This window comes from Spermophilus citellus, assembly GCF_964194105.1.
Source record: "Spermophilus citellus genome assembly, chromosome: 7".
Classification (NCBI taxonomy): Eukaryota; Metazoa; Chordata; class Mammalia; order Rodentia; family Sciuridae; genus Spermophilus; species Spermophilus citellus.
In genome coordinates, this window is record NC_138188.1 from 40,516,277 (window position 1) to 40,530,168 (window position 13,892).

Consider the following 13,892-nt stretch of genomic DNA (forward strand, 5'->3'; position numbering starts at 1 on the left):
CTTAATGTCCATTGATAAAGGACTGGCTGAATAGACTGCGGTGCACTATAGCTACAAAAGAGGATGAGAAAGATCTTAGATATTGCAAGGTAGTAATCTCCAAAATACTGTTAATTAAACAAAAGTAAGGTGGACAACCATGTGTAAAGTAGCATATACCAGTGCGTGTATATTTGTGCATTTGCTTACAAATGAAAGTATAAGCTAAAAGCTGCCCAAAATGGTTGGAAAGTTAGGATAGACAGGACAGAGATAGTGAATAGATTTATTTTATTCTGTGTTATTTTTTTAATTTTAGAATCCTATAGATTTTAAATCTAATTTTAAAACAAGCAGAATTAAACAGATGATCATTATTGTGCATTGACTTGTGGCTGAACCACATGGAGGAATAATTTTAAGTGATTTTAAAAAAGAGCAATTTTCAACTGTACATCCCGAGGGGGATATATTTAAAGGTTAAAAATAACCACAATGAAATCTCAAGCAGTTTTCAGTGATTATATTTTTAGTAATAGTATATGTATTATAATTTTGAGAGCATATATTTTAAGCAGGGAAGAAATTATATTAATATAGTAGGATGAATAAAAGAAGAAAATTCAAATGCAAATTAAAATTCAAGACAATTAATATAAAATTTCTATATGCCTAAATTTGAACTGAACATACTAATAGGAATTTGTGATATGATTTTTCCTTAACAAAAAGGGTCTAGAAACCATGACCAGCTCAGGAGCAATGAAAACCCTTCCTGCCCAGATTATGGTCTCTAAACAGACTTCCTTTTTGAAAGGACCAAGGCCTGTTGGAGGAATGGCTGGTTGTGAGTGAGGGTGCAGGAAACACACAAGATAAGGTTAGAATATTTAGTCCCACCAAATGCAAGACGTTTAAAAAGACCACTGGGATCATGGCACAGATTATTGGAGAAACTTGAAGAGGTTTCTGTTTACCCAAGCAGGGATGGGGTTATAGAAAGAGACAGATATTATTACCGTATCTGCATGTATGATTACACTACTGGAGTGATTCTGAACCATGTATAGTCAGAGAAATGAGAAGTTGTGCTCCATTTGTGTACAATATGTCAAAATGCATTGTACAGTAAAATAAGTAAATAAATTTGTAAAAAATTGGAACATTTTGATCATTAATAACAATAACAATAGTAGATTGAAACACATCAACTATGTTAAAATCCATGTATTCCATGTACCTCAGGTAGAGCATTAATCTCCAGGATATATGAAGAACTCAAAAACTTAACACCAACAAAAACAAATAACTCAATCAATAAATGGGCTAAGGAACCAAACAGACATTTCTCAGAAGAAGAAATACAATGAGTCTACAAGTAAATATTAAAAAGTTCAACATCTCTAGCAATCATAGAAATGCAAATTAAAACTACGTTGAGATTCCATTTCATTCCATTCAGATGGCATTTATCAAGAACACAAGCAACAATATATGTTAGAGAGGATGCGGGGGAAAAGGTACATATATACATTGCTGGTAGGACTGCAAATTGGTGCAATCATTCTGGAAAGCAGTATGGACATTCCTCGGAAAACTTGAAATGGAACCATCATTTGATCTAGTTATCCAACTCCTAGGTTTATACCCAATGGACTCAAAATGAGCACACTACAGTGACACAGCCACATCAAAGTTTATACAGCTCAATTCACAATAGCTAAAATATGAAACCAACTTAAGTGTCCTTCAATAGATGAATGGATAAAGAAATTTTGGTATATATACATAATGAAATAATACTCAGTCATAAAGAAGAATGAAATTATGGCATTTGTGGGTAAATGGATGGAACTGTAGAATATTATGCTAAGCAAAATAAGCCAATCCTAAAGAACCAAAGGCCAAATGTTTTCTCTGATATGTGGGGGTAGCTAGGGAAGAATAGAGGTACTTTGGATTAGACAGAGGGGTGTGAAGGGAGGGAAGAGGATATGGGGGTAGGAAGGACAGAGAATGAATTGAACATCATTATCCTATATGCGTATGTGATTACATGATCTGTGTAAATATAATTTACAACAAGAAGAATGAAAGTTATACTCAAATTACGTATGATGTGTCAAAATGCATTATACTGTCATGTATAACTAACTAGAACAAATTAAAAAAAAAAAGAGAAAAGAAATCCATGTGTTAGTAAAGATATATTTTAAAGAACCAATCTCCTGGGTAAACATGTAGAGGACACAAGGGAAACAGCTCTTTATTGTGAAAATAAAGGAAATCAATTGTCCTGACTTTTTGTTTATTTATTTATTTATTTTTGGTTCTTATTTATAATATACCATGGAGTACTCAAATAGTTGAGCCGGAAAACGACTTATTTAAGGAAAGTACCTGCTAATAAACAGAATTTGCATAATAGGATAGAATTTGCATACCACTAGTTTGTGATCCCTAATAAATACTGGATTAAACAGCCACCATCAATAGGTACTGAGGCCATTAGGCAGAAAAGGGAACTCTAAAAGGAGGAACTTCTCAAAATTTAGTGTGCATGTGAATTACTTGGGGAAACTATTAAATTCTGATTTACTAGGTCTGGGGTTGAGCCTGAGATTCTGCATTTGTAACAAATTACCAACTCAGCTGCGGAGGACCATTCTAAGGAAGAGAAAAGCAGCCCTGGACATTAGCAAGCCAGGCCTTGTGTTCCTCTTGGTCAGAAACAATTCCACAGAACAACATCAGACGAGGTGACTCTGTGACCATGATGAACCAAATCAAAACAAGCCTACTCCATAACCATGTCTAAACACAAATCGAGAACTTTGTCCAAAGCACAGAACTGACCAGATAGCCCCCTCTCTGAAGGGACTTCTTTGCCAATTACTGCTGTAGGCTTAGTCTACCCTTTCCTGTTCTAGGTAGATTAATTGCCCTTAATGTCACTTCCTGACATTACCTAAACCTGATTCCTTAAATCTTCCCTAAAATCACAAATGTAAACTCAGGTCTGCTCATAAGTCCTTTCTAAGACCCTCTGAATCATGCCATGGTCCCATGGAGCAAGTGCCCACTCTCTCGGCAGCAGGCACTGAACACTGTGTTTGTTCCCTCCAAGTGTGTTCTGTGGTCTTAGCTGGAGCAGAAATCCAACAGTGTGATGATCAGGCTGTGGCCCCCTGATGTGATGCAATAGAAGGCTCACAGTGTCACCTTTAAAGTAAACTTGACAAAAAACAGAGCTGGACCTGCATCTGATTAAGCCTCAGCTCTAAACCCCAGTTTATAAGAAATATGAGACACCTAGGAATATCTGAAAGAACTATTTTCAGTTCAACCACAAGGCAAATTATTTTTTTAAAAAACCAATACATGACATTAAAAAATGGAGAGTAATTTAAAGATCCAAAAAAATTCTACAGTGAGAGCAATCAGTCATAGGGTGTGTTCTTTGTTTGGAACCTGATTTGTACAAACTGTACATAAACTATCAATGATAATAAGACAATTGGGGATACCTGAACAGCTAATAGATCTCTGATATTAGCAAATCATGAATGTGAATATTTTTAGGTTTTATAATGGCAGCATCCATTTTTTCAAAATATTTACACATCGGATATGATGTCTAGGATTTGCTTTAACACAAACAACAGTCATGATGAGAGGGAGTGGGTGGAGGGAAGGATCAGCCATATTTGATAACTGCTGAAGGGTATATGGTGATCATTTTTACCATGCTCCCTAATTATGATATGCCTGAAAAGTTCCACAGTAAACAATTCATAAAAAATATTTTTTAACCATTTAAGTTAAGAGATTATTGAAAGAAGAAATATCAAGGAAAATTAAGGACTTTAGCTTAAAATGGCTGAAAGTTCTATAGAAATAAATTATAATGTCTATAAAAACTTACCCATGACTCAAATTACGTTCTGACCCATTTCTTGAGAGCTAGCTGAACATTCACTAATTTCTTCTGTTGTTTTTTTTTTTTTAAATCACTAACAGATATATCAATTGCAAGTGATGAGAAATAAGGAATTATTATTTGGAAGACTTAGGTAATGGCCTTTGGAGAAGCATTCAATTTAAACGTTTGCCTCTTAAAAAGAAGGAAATATATTATTTGAGCAGTTACCTGGATCTGTAGCAGATAACATTGAACCAAAAAATAAACAGTCAGTGAAATGAAAGTCTCCATTTTTCAGCTGGCCGGCATATATCATCGCCTTGACAAAACCATACACAATTAACCTGTAAAAGAGAAAAATAAGATCTTTAAATATTGAGTGGAGTTCTGTGTAAACCAGTTATCACTGCAAACATTCCTCCTGAACAAGCATTCTGCACAACCACCCCATCCTGCCCGTTCATGGCCACTGGCTCTCAGTTCACTACAATCTCTGAACCAAATATCACCATTCATTCACCCAGCAAAAGGTAACAGGGCATTTTATGGTTTATTTCAATAGAAACAAGATAAATCTCAAGGATTTAAAAATAATCTGTCAAACGTGGCACTGCAAATCATGCCTACAAATACAGTGGCTGTCTTGACATCTGTAAATGGATTGCTTTTCAGTTTTCCTTGTTTGGTCTGTTGGGGGTGTCTGTCTGCAGAGGGTTTGAATTTCAAATCTGTGATCTCAGGAGAAAGATATTGGCCACTGGCAGGGCAGAGCCACCCAGCCACTTTATAATAGACAAATCTCCATCACTCCGGGTGTCAGGGCACTTCTGCCCTCATAGAGAAGCCCTGTTAGGTCAGAGCAGGTGCAATGTCGTCGAGCAATGCAAATGCTGACATGGTCACTCATTTGGTTTTACAAGAAATGCTTCTCTGGTTTTGAAGATTCTATCCTCAGTTTCCTATGTATGAAATGCAAATCCTCTGTTTGCATCATCCTCTGGCAACCTGTGGTCTTTATATTATTTATTTATTTGGCTGATTGGTTTTGCTAAAACCTAGTAGAGAAAAGACAGAGATTGGTGAACTGAACTGCAGTATAATCTAAGGTCTGTAAGAGCTTAGAAACTACAGACCATCAAACCAACAGAGTGATGTTTAAATACATTCACTTAAAAGTTAATTTAAATAAATGGTTCTGAGGTTGGAGGTTTTGGTTAAAGATCAGATAATGAGAAATTTTACTTTCAACAATAATACACATATTTCAAATTGTAAGAGAAATATATTCATCTATTTCAGACACAATTACATCTAAATACAGGCAGTAGCACACACTGACTATAGGATATTATGTTCTTACTAAAACTTTTGAATCTTTAATATCTTTAGTCATATGATAATGTGCACAGAGCTTTTAAACAATTAATGAAATAATAAACACATGGTGTTGGGCACATAGTAAGTTCTCAATGATGTCATTATTATTACTAGCAATGATCAAAATAGCACTTAGCATTTATTTACAGTTTCTACTTTGCATTGTCTTAATTTATTCAATTCACACTTTGATCCCACAAGGCAGGCGGGTATTACTATTTTCATTTACATAAAAGAACAGTGAACACAGTGATTAAGTGACTCATGTGAGTGACACAGTAAACTGTGAATCCCAGATTTGAATTGAGGTCTGGCGCCCAGCCTGGGCAGGTTTAACCTCCACATCGTATTGCCTAGAAGAGTGGGTCTCTATTTAGCATGATACCTGACGTCCTAAACTATAGTCCAACCACCCCCTAAGGTGTTGTCCTGGGCAGGAATGAAGTCTGCCAAAGAATCAGAAATAATACTACCCTTTGAGGGCGCTAGTGAGCCCATCTATGGTGGGCTAGAGATGGAGACCCCACACTGCGGAGTGTGGTGTCCAGCACAGGACACGGAATCTCAATCAGGCTGCAGGTGGTAAGCGTCTGTGAGCAAATGTGCCCGCAGGACATAACTGTGGCGTGGTGAAGACGCCAGTTCAAGGGGCCCTGTTCTTGGCAGGTCGTCTGTGCTTGACCCCGCAGGCCCCGTGAGGGGTGCCAAGTGTGCCATCTCCTGACAGGCCCAGGGGAGTTTCGTCCAGCTGATTTATTTGTTCAATAGATATTTATTGTTGAACCTCTAGTAAGTGGCAGGCCCTCTTCTAAGTGCTTAAGATATATTAGTTAACAGAATAAAGATGCATGGGAACACGCAGTTAACAGGATGGAAAATCATAAAAATCAGAGAAGTTCAAATTCCATTTGCTCTCCAAGTCACTCCCTGGATTGAAATCTGCCAGTCTGAATGACACTTGGACATTCCAGACAGTCATGACATTGCCACAGAAGGGCTCCTCGTTTCACACTTCAGCTTCTTGTGGGGTCAGCCCAACCTCACCATGATCCGTTCTCATTTGAACTCATTTCAAATATGAAGCAGTAGAGCTGTGGCTCAGCAGCAGAGCGCTCACCTAGCATGTGTGAGATGCTGGGTTCCATCCTTAGCACCACATAAAAGTAAATAAATAAAATAAAAGTATTGTGTCCAACTACAACTAAAAATTATAAAAAAAAATATGGAGCATTAACAGGCTCTGGAATCAATGTCAACTTTATGATCTGTGACTATATTTCTGAAATTCTGTATCTATTAGTTAATTTTACAGGTTAAAAATCCAAGGCTCAAATTAAAATGATTGCTCCATATTGTGTAGAAGCCATTAAATTGGAGAATATAAAAATATATGTATTCATGGTACGTAGGCTTAGCAACAAGGAAGCCAGAAACCTCATACACTATGCTGTAAACTAAAATTATAGGGCTTCTATATCTTAAAATGCTAGTATTTTAAATATTCAATAACTTATTGGTTTCCCGTGGATTCATATTAATAAATTAATCAAATAGATACCAAAATGTGTATAATCGGATTATTAACAGATCACAAATATTTATTGTAGTAAACAATTCAAGACAAATTGCAGAATATACACATGATGGGACTCAATATGCAACTATTAAAACTATTTGTAAGAATATTATTGGTCACGGCAAAGTCAATTATTTTTAAATTAATAAAAAATAATTCAACTTTATACATTTGACTATACTTAGGTATTCATTTATGAAACAAAAAAAAACTAGAAACACGTAATCCATTATTAATGATGATTGCAGTTACATAAGTGGGATTAAATGTGACCCTCTTCTTGTTAGTTTCATTGCATTTCCCCAGTTCTCTTAAAATAATAGCCATAATAAAAACAATGTACATTATAAGCATCATTATGAACACAGTAGATATTTTATCCTCATGATATAATATTCAACAGACATCATTTTATCCTCATAATCCTCTGAGTTACATGTTGTAATTATTCCTTTTTACAAGCGAGAAAATTTTAGGAATCAGAAAGTTTAAGTAACCTGCCCATAGTCACAGAATCAGCTTATGGCAGATCTCGACTTGAATATAGTCAGATGGACACAAAAGTCTATACATGTTTTAAATATTATAATATTTACACAGATTATTTGGACACATTAATGGGTTTTGTGGTGACACTTTCATACATGCATATACCGTGCTTAGATCATGTCCACCTTCCTTTCTACCCTTTCTGACCTTCCCTCTCTTCTTTCTTCTCTTCAGCACCTTTCCACTTCCCAAATAGTTTCTCTTCAACTTTTAGGTCTTTTATTTATTTATTTATTTAATTTTTTTTTTTTACTTTTTATATACTTGAGAAGATATACAATACTTATCTTTCCATGTCTGGCTTATTTTTTTCTTAAAATGATGTCCATTTTCCTGCAGATGAAAATTTCATTCTTCTTTATGGCTGAATAATATACCCCACTGTACATATATGTCATATTTGCTTTATCCATTCATCTACTGATAGACTTCTAGATTGATTCCATATCTAGGATACTGTGAATAGTGGCACAATAAACATGGACATGCAGATTTCCCTTTTGTATGCTAACTTCATTTCTTTGAATAAATATCCAGGAGTGGTATAGCTGCATCATAGGGTATTTCTTTTCTATTTTATTTTATTTTTTATTAGTTGTTCAAAACATTACAAAGCTCTTGACATATCATATTTCATACATTTGATTCAAATGGATTAATTTTAGTTTTTTGAGAAACCTCCATGCTGTTTTCCATAGTGGCTATATTAATTTACACCCCCACAATAACATAGAAGTATTCTTTTTTTCCATATTCTAGCCAGAATTTGTTATTTTTCATTTTTTTGTTGGTTTTATTTATTTGTTTTTTCACATTAGCCATTCTGACTGGGGTGAAATGGAATCTCAGTGTAGTTTTGATTTGGAATTTTCTTGATGGCTAAAGATATTAAGCATTGAGAGCTGCCCCACGCGCCTGCAGGGTAGGCGGACCTGCGACCCACCAGCAGAACAGGTCCAGCAGCCTGCTGAGGGGCAGGCCCGCCCCCTCCCCCAGTGCCTGCAAGGTCAGGCCCAGCAACCTGCGGAGTGACAGAGCTGCCCCACCCGCCTGCAGGGTAGGCAGACCTGCGACCCACCAGCAGAAAAGGTCCAGCGGCCTGCTGAGGAGCAGGCCGGCCCCCTCCCCCCCATGCCTAGAAGGTAGGCGGAACTGTGACCACCGGCAGATCAGGCCCAGGGGCCTGCTGAGGGGCGGAGCCGCCCCCTCCCCCTGCACCTGCAAGGTAGGCGGACCTTCGACCCACCAGCAGGTCAGGCCCACCAACCTGCGGAGTGACAGAGCTGCCCCACGCGCCTACAGGGTAGGCGACCTGCGGCCGACCAGCAGAGCAGACCTAGAGGCCCGCCAGCGTGGTAGACAGATCACAAATCCTCTGAAATGGAAATGAGGACAACCACTCCATTCACAATATCCTCAAAAATAATAAAATACTTGGGAATCAACCTAACAAAAGAGGTGAAAGACTTATACAATGAAAACTACAGAACCCTAAAAAGAGAAATTGAAGAAGATCTTAGAAGATGGAAAAATATACACTGTTCATGGATAGGCAGAACTAACATCATCAAAATGGCGATATTACCAAAAGTTCTCTATAGGTTTAATGCAATGCCAATCAAAATCCCAACGGCATTTCTTGTAGAAATAGAGAAAGCAATCATGAAATTCATATGGAAGAATAAAAGACCCAGAATAGCAAAAACAATGCTAAGCAGGAAGTGTGAATCAGGTGGTATAGCGATACCAGACTTCAAACTATACTACAGAGCAATAGTAACAAAAACAGCATGGTACTGGTACCAAAACAGGCGGGTGGACCAATGGTACAGAATAGAGGACACAGTAACCAACCCACAAAACTACAATTTTCTTATATTTGATAAAGGGGCTAAAATCATGAAATGGAGGAAGGATAGCATCTTCAACAAATGGTGCTGGGAAAACTGGAAATCGATATGCATCAAGATGAAACTGAATCCCTTTCTCTTGCCATGCACAAAAGTTAACTCAAAATGGATCAAGGAGCTTGATATCAAATCAGAGACACGGCATCTGATAGAAGAAAAAGTTGGCTACAACATACATACTGTGGGGTTGGGCTCCAAATTCCTCAATAAGACACCCATAGCACAAGAGTTAACATCTAGAATCAACAAATGGGACTTACTCAAACAACAAAGTTTTTTCTCAGCAAAAGAAACAATAAGAGAGGTAAATAGGGAGCCTACATCATGGGAACAAATCTTTACTCCTCACACTTCAGATAGAGCCCTAATATCCAGAGTATATAAAGAACTCAAAAAATTAGACAATAAGATAACAAATAACCCAATCAACAAATGGGCCAAGGACCTGAACAGACACTTCTCAGAGGAGGACATACAATCAATCAACAAGTACATGGAAAAATGCTCACCATCTCTAGCAGTCAGAGAAATGCAAATCAAAACCACTCTAAGATACCATCTCACTCCAGTAAGATTGGCAGCCATTATGAAGTCAAACAACAACAAGTGCTGGCGAGGATGTGGGGAAAAGCGTACACTTGTACATTGTTGGTGGGACTGCAAATTGGTGCAGCCAATTTGGAAAGCAGTATGGAGATTTCTTGTAAAGCTGGGAATGGAACCACCATTTGACCCAGCTATTCCCCTTCTCGGTCTATTCCCTAAAGACCTAAAAAGAGCATGCTACAGGGACACTGCTACATCGATGTTCATAGCAGCACAATTCACAATAGCAAGACTGTGGAACCAACCTAGATGCCCTTCAATAGACGAATGGATAAAAAAAATGTGGCATTTATACACAATGGAGTATTACTCTGCACTAAAAAATGACAAAATCATAGAATTTGGAGGGAAATGGATGGCATTAGAGCAGATTATGCTAAGTGAAGCTAGCCAAGCCCTAAAAAACAAATGCCAAATGTCTTCTTTGATATAAGGAGAGTAACTAAGAACAGACTAGGGAAGAAGAGCACAAGAAGAAGACCAACATTAAACAAGGATGAGAGGTGGGAGGGAACGGGAGAGAGAAGGGAAATTGCATGGAAATGGAAGGAGACCCTCAGGGTTATACAAAATTACATACAAGAGGAAGTGAGGGGAAAGGGAAAAATAATACAAGGGGGAGGAATGAATTACAGTAGAAGGGGTAGAGAGAGAAGAGGGGAGGGGAGGGGAGGGGAGCGGGGATAGTAGAGGATAGGAAAGGCAGCAGAATACAACAGACATGAGTATGTCAATATGTAAATCAATGGAAGTGTAACTGATGTGATTCTGCAATCTGTATACGGGGTAAAAATGGGAGTTCATAACCCACTTGAATCAAAGTGTGAAATATGATATATCAAGAACTATGTAATGTTTTGAACAACCAACAATAAAAAAATACATAAAAAAAGATATTAAGCATTTTTTTCATATGTTTATTGGCCATTTGTATTTCTTTTGAGGACTGTCTGTGTAGATCATTTGCCCTTTTTTTTGATTGTATTACTTGTTCTTTTTTTGTTAAGCTTTTTGTGTTATTTACATATGAATACTAATTATATCTAAGATGAAAAAAAATGTAAAGATTTCCTCCTATTCTGTAGTTTGGCCCTTTCCTTTATCGTTTTCTTTGCTGTGCAGAAGCTGTTTAATTTTATGTAATCCCATTTGTCAATTCTTGCTTCTGTTTCCTGGGCTCTTGAAGGCCTATTCAGGAAATCACTGCCTGTGCCAATCTCTTGAAGTGTTTCCCTGATGTTTTCTTCTACTACTTTCAAAGTTTTATGCTTGACATTAAAGTCTTTGATACATTTTGAGCTGATTTTGGTGCAGGGTGAGAGATGGGGGTCTAGTTTCAATCTTCTACATGGGGATATCCAGTTTTTCCAGCACCATGCGTTGACAAGGCTGTCTTTTTTCCAAAGTGTTTTTGGCGACTTTGTTAAGAATCACTTGGCTGGAGATGATTGGGTTTATTTCTGGATCCTCTATTCTATCCCACTGGTCTAAATGCTTTTTTTTAATGCCAATATCAGAGTTTTTTTTAACTAGTTCTATAGTATATTTTGAAATCAGGTATTGTGATGCCTGCAACATTGTTCTTTTTGCTCAAGATTGCTTTGGTTACTTGAGGTCTTTTATGTTTCCATACAAAGTTTTGGATTGCTTTTTCTGCTTCTGCAAAGAATGTCACTGGTATTTTAATGGGGATTGCCATGAGCCTGTAGATGACTTTCAACAGTATAGACATTTTAACAATAGCCATTCTCCTAATCCATGAACACAGGAGCTCATTCCATCTTCTAGTATCTTCCTTTTCTTTCTTCAGTGTTTTTTGGTTTTCATTGTAGGGGTCTTTCACCTTCTTGAATAAGTTTATTTCCATGTATACCTTACACTCTTAACTACCAATTCTATAATGCTTTTGAAATAAGAAGAAACAGATGTATGGGTGTGAACATGCACACATACACACAAACACCCATCTTGTTTGCTTTAAAAAAGACAAATGTCTTGTTTACTACAAATTAACTTCTGGACCTAAAGTAACTATTATGCTAGTTGCTTCCTTCAGAGAGACCAAAATATAAAACAAGAAAGTGAACACACACACACACACACACAACAAAACCTGTCTAGTGTGGGCTCTTTATGGTCATTGTTATTATGAACAATCTACCAATGGTCATTAACACTACTAATTATAATAAGTTGAAAATTATTGTGCACCTACTATGTGCCATGCATTCTTATCAATAGAGCTATTGTCATTATTGCTACATAATTATTGATAAAAACCAATTAGTTATAAATATATTAACTGAGAGGCTAAAATGTGAACCTAGGGGCTGGGGATGTGGCTAAAGCGGTAGCGAGCTTGCCTGGCATGTGTGGGGCACTGGGTTCAATCCTCAGCACCACATAAAAATAAAAGAAAGATGTTGTGTCTACCAAAAACTAAAAAATAAATATTAAAAAATCTCTCTCTCTAAGAAAAAAAGTGAACCCATGTAAATATATATATAAAATACACACACACATATATACCATATGTATATGTACATATGTACATACACACACATATATACATACATACACATACATATATGTGTGTGTGTATATGTATATATGTGTGTGTATATATATATATATATATATATTTGTACTATAAATTTAACTCAGAGGTACTTTGCCATTGTGCTGTACCCCTAGCCCATTTTTAAAATTTTACTTTTACTTTTTAAAAAAATTTTGAGACAGGATCTGGCTAAGTTGCTTAGGACCTTGCTAAGTTGCAGAAGCTGACTGGGAACTTGTAATCCTTGTGCCTCAGCCTCACGAGTTGCTGGGATTACAGGTATGTAGTACCACACCCAGAGTGGTATATTCTATGAGCACTACACAGAAAGTATTTTGTATGGCTCAGGATACAGGACTGATGTAGTCTGATGGGGACAGGAAATCCAGTGAAATCCAATGCATGAAATTCCCTGAAGATTGCAAACCTGAGTGAGCTGTCCTCCAGAGGCCCATCTGAGGTTGGTGACAGCCTAGGTTACAGTGTGCAGCAGCAGAGCTGCCTGTTAAGCAAAATTTGCTACCATTGATTTTAACTTAGTGTCATTACACTAAATGGAATACCCAGTTAGTGCTATTCTTTAAAAAGCAGAGTAATGGTGCTAGGATGGATTCAAAAGTGGAAATCCATGACCTGACCTCAAACAGTCGAGTATCACAGATGGATGTCACGTGACTGACTTCAGTAGAAGGGACTAGGTAAAAGGAATTTGCAGAAATGCTCAACACACCCAATTTACTAAGTGTTTATAATGCATGCACTGATTTTAAATTTCATGTGTTTGTTTCACACTATTAAACTCCACACCTAAAGGCACACTGTGAAAATGTTTTAAAACAAAAAGTTCGAGGAAGTTCAAATTATTTTGATGATTTTAGAATGTCATCTGAATGTCAGTATTTTTATAAAGAAATCCTCTTCCTCCCCAAACTCCTCCTGTTCCTCCTTTTCTTTCTTTAAATATGGCCTTCACCAAATATGGCTATATCACCAGTAAAAGCAGTTTTTTTAATTGTTATGAACAAGCAAGGGGAATTGTTGGGAATCTGAAGACAAAACTGCATGGACTAGTCAGAAGAGCCACACCCTGCCCCCTGCAAGCCTGTGAAATAGACCACTGCATGGAATTTGGTGGGAGAACCCAGGACCTGAGGGCGCTACAGTCAATATGATAGTTATGATGTGCTCGCAGATATCCGATCTACAAATATGTATCCTATTTATTAGCTCACAGGTTGTGGATAGTGTCAGACCCACACTTTCTTTTTTTTCTGGGGCATATATTAAAGAATAACATCTCCCCGGGAACTCATAAATCCTTAGCTCTGGATTGATTCACATTGGGAGGGTCCTCTCCCCAAATTCATGCACCTTCTCTAATTTGTCTTCAAGACAGTTCCTACCTATAGCTTC

The 13,892-nt window shown here is 37.2% G+C and overlaps 1 protein-coding gene across 1 annotated transcript in view; it reads right to left on the reverse strand.

The window, feature by feature from the left end:
* The window catches only part of SLC9A9 (solute carrier family 9 member A9), a 561,779-nt gene that overhangs the window by 412,080 nt on the left and 135,807 nt on the right, over positions 1-13,892 (reverse strand). Inside the window, exon 5 of the mRNA XM_081301714.1 lies at positions 4,130-4,245. Within this exon, the coding sequence (XP_081157840.1) occupies positions 4,130-4,245 (116 nt within the window). The remainder of the gene's footprint in view (positions 1-4,129; positions 4,246-13,892) is intronic.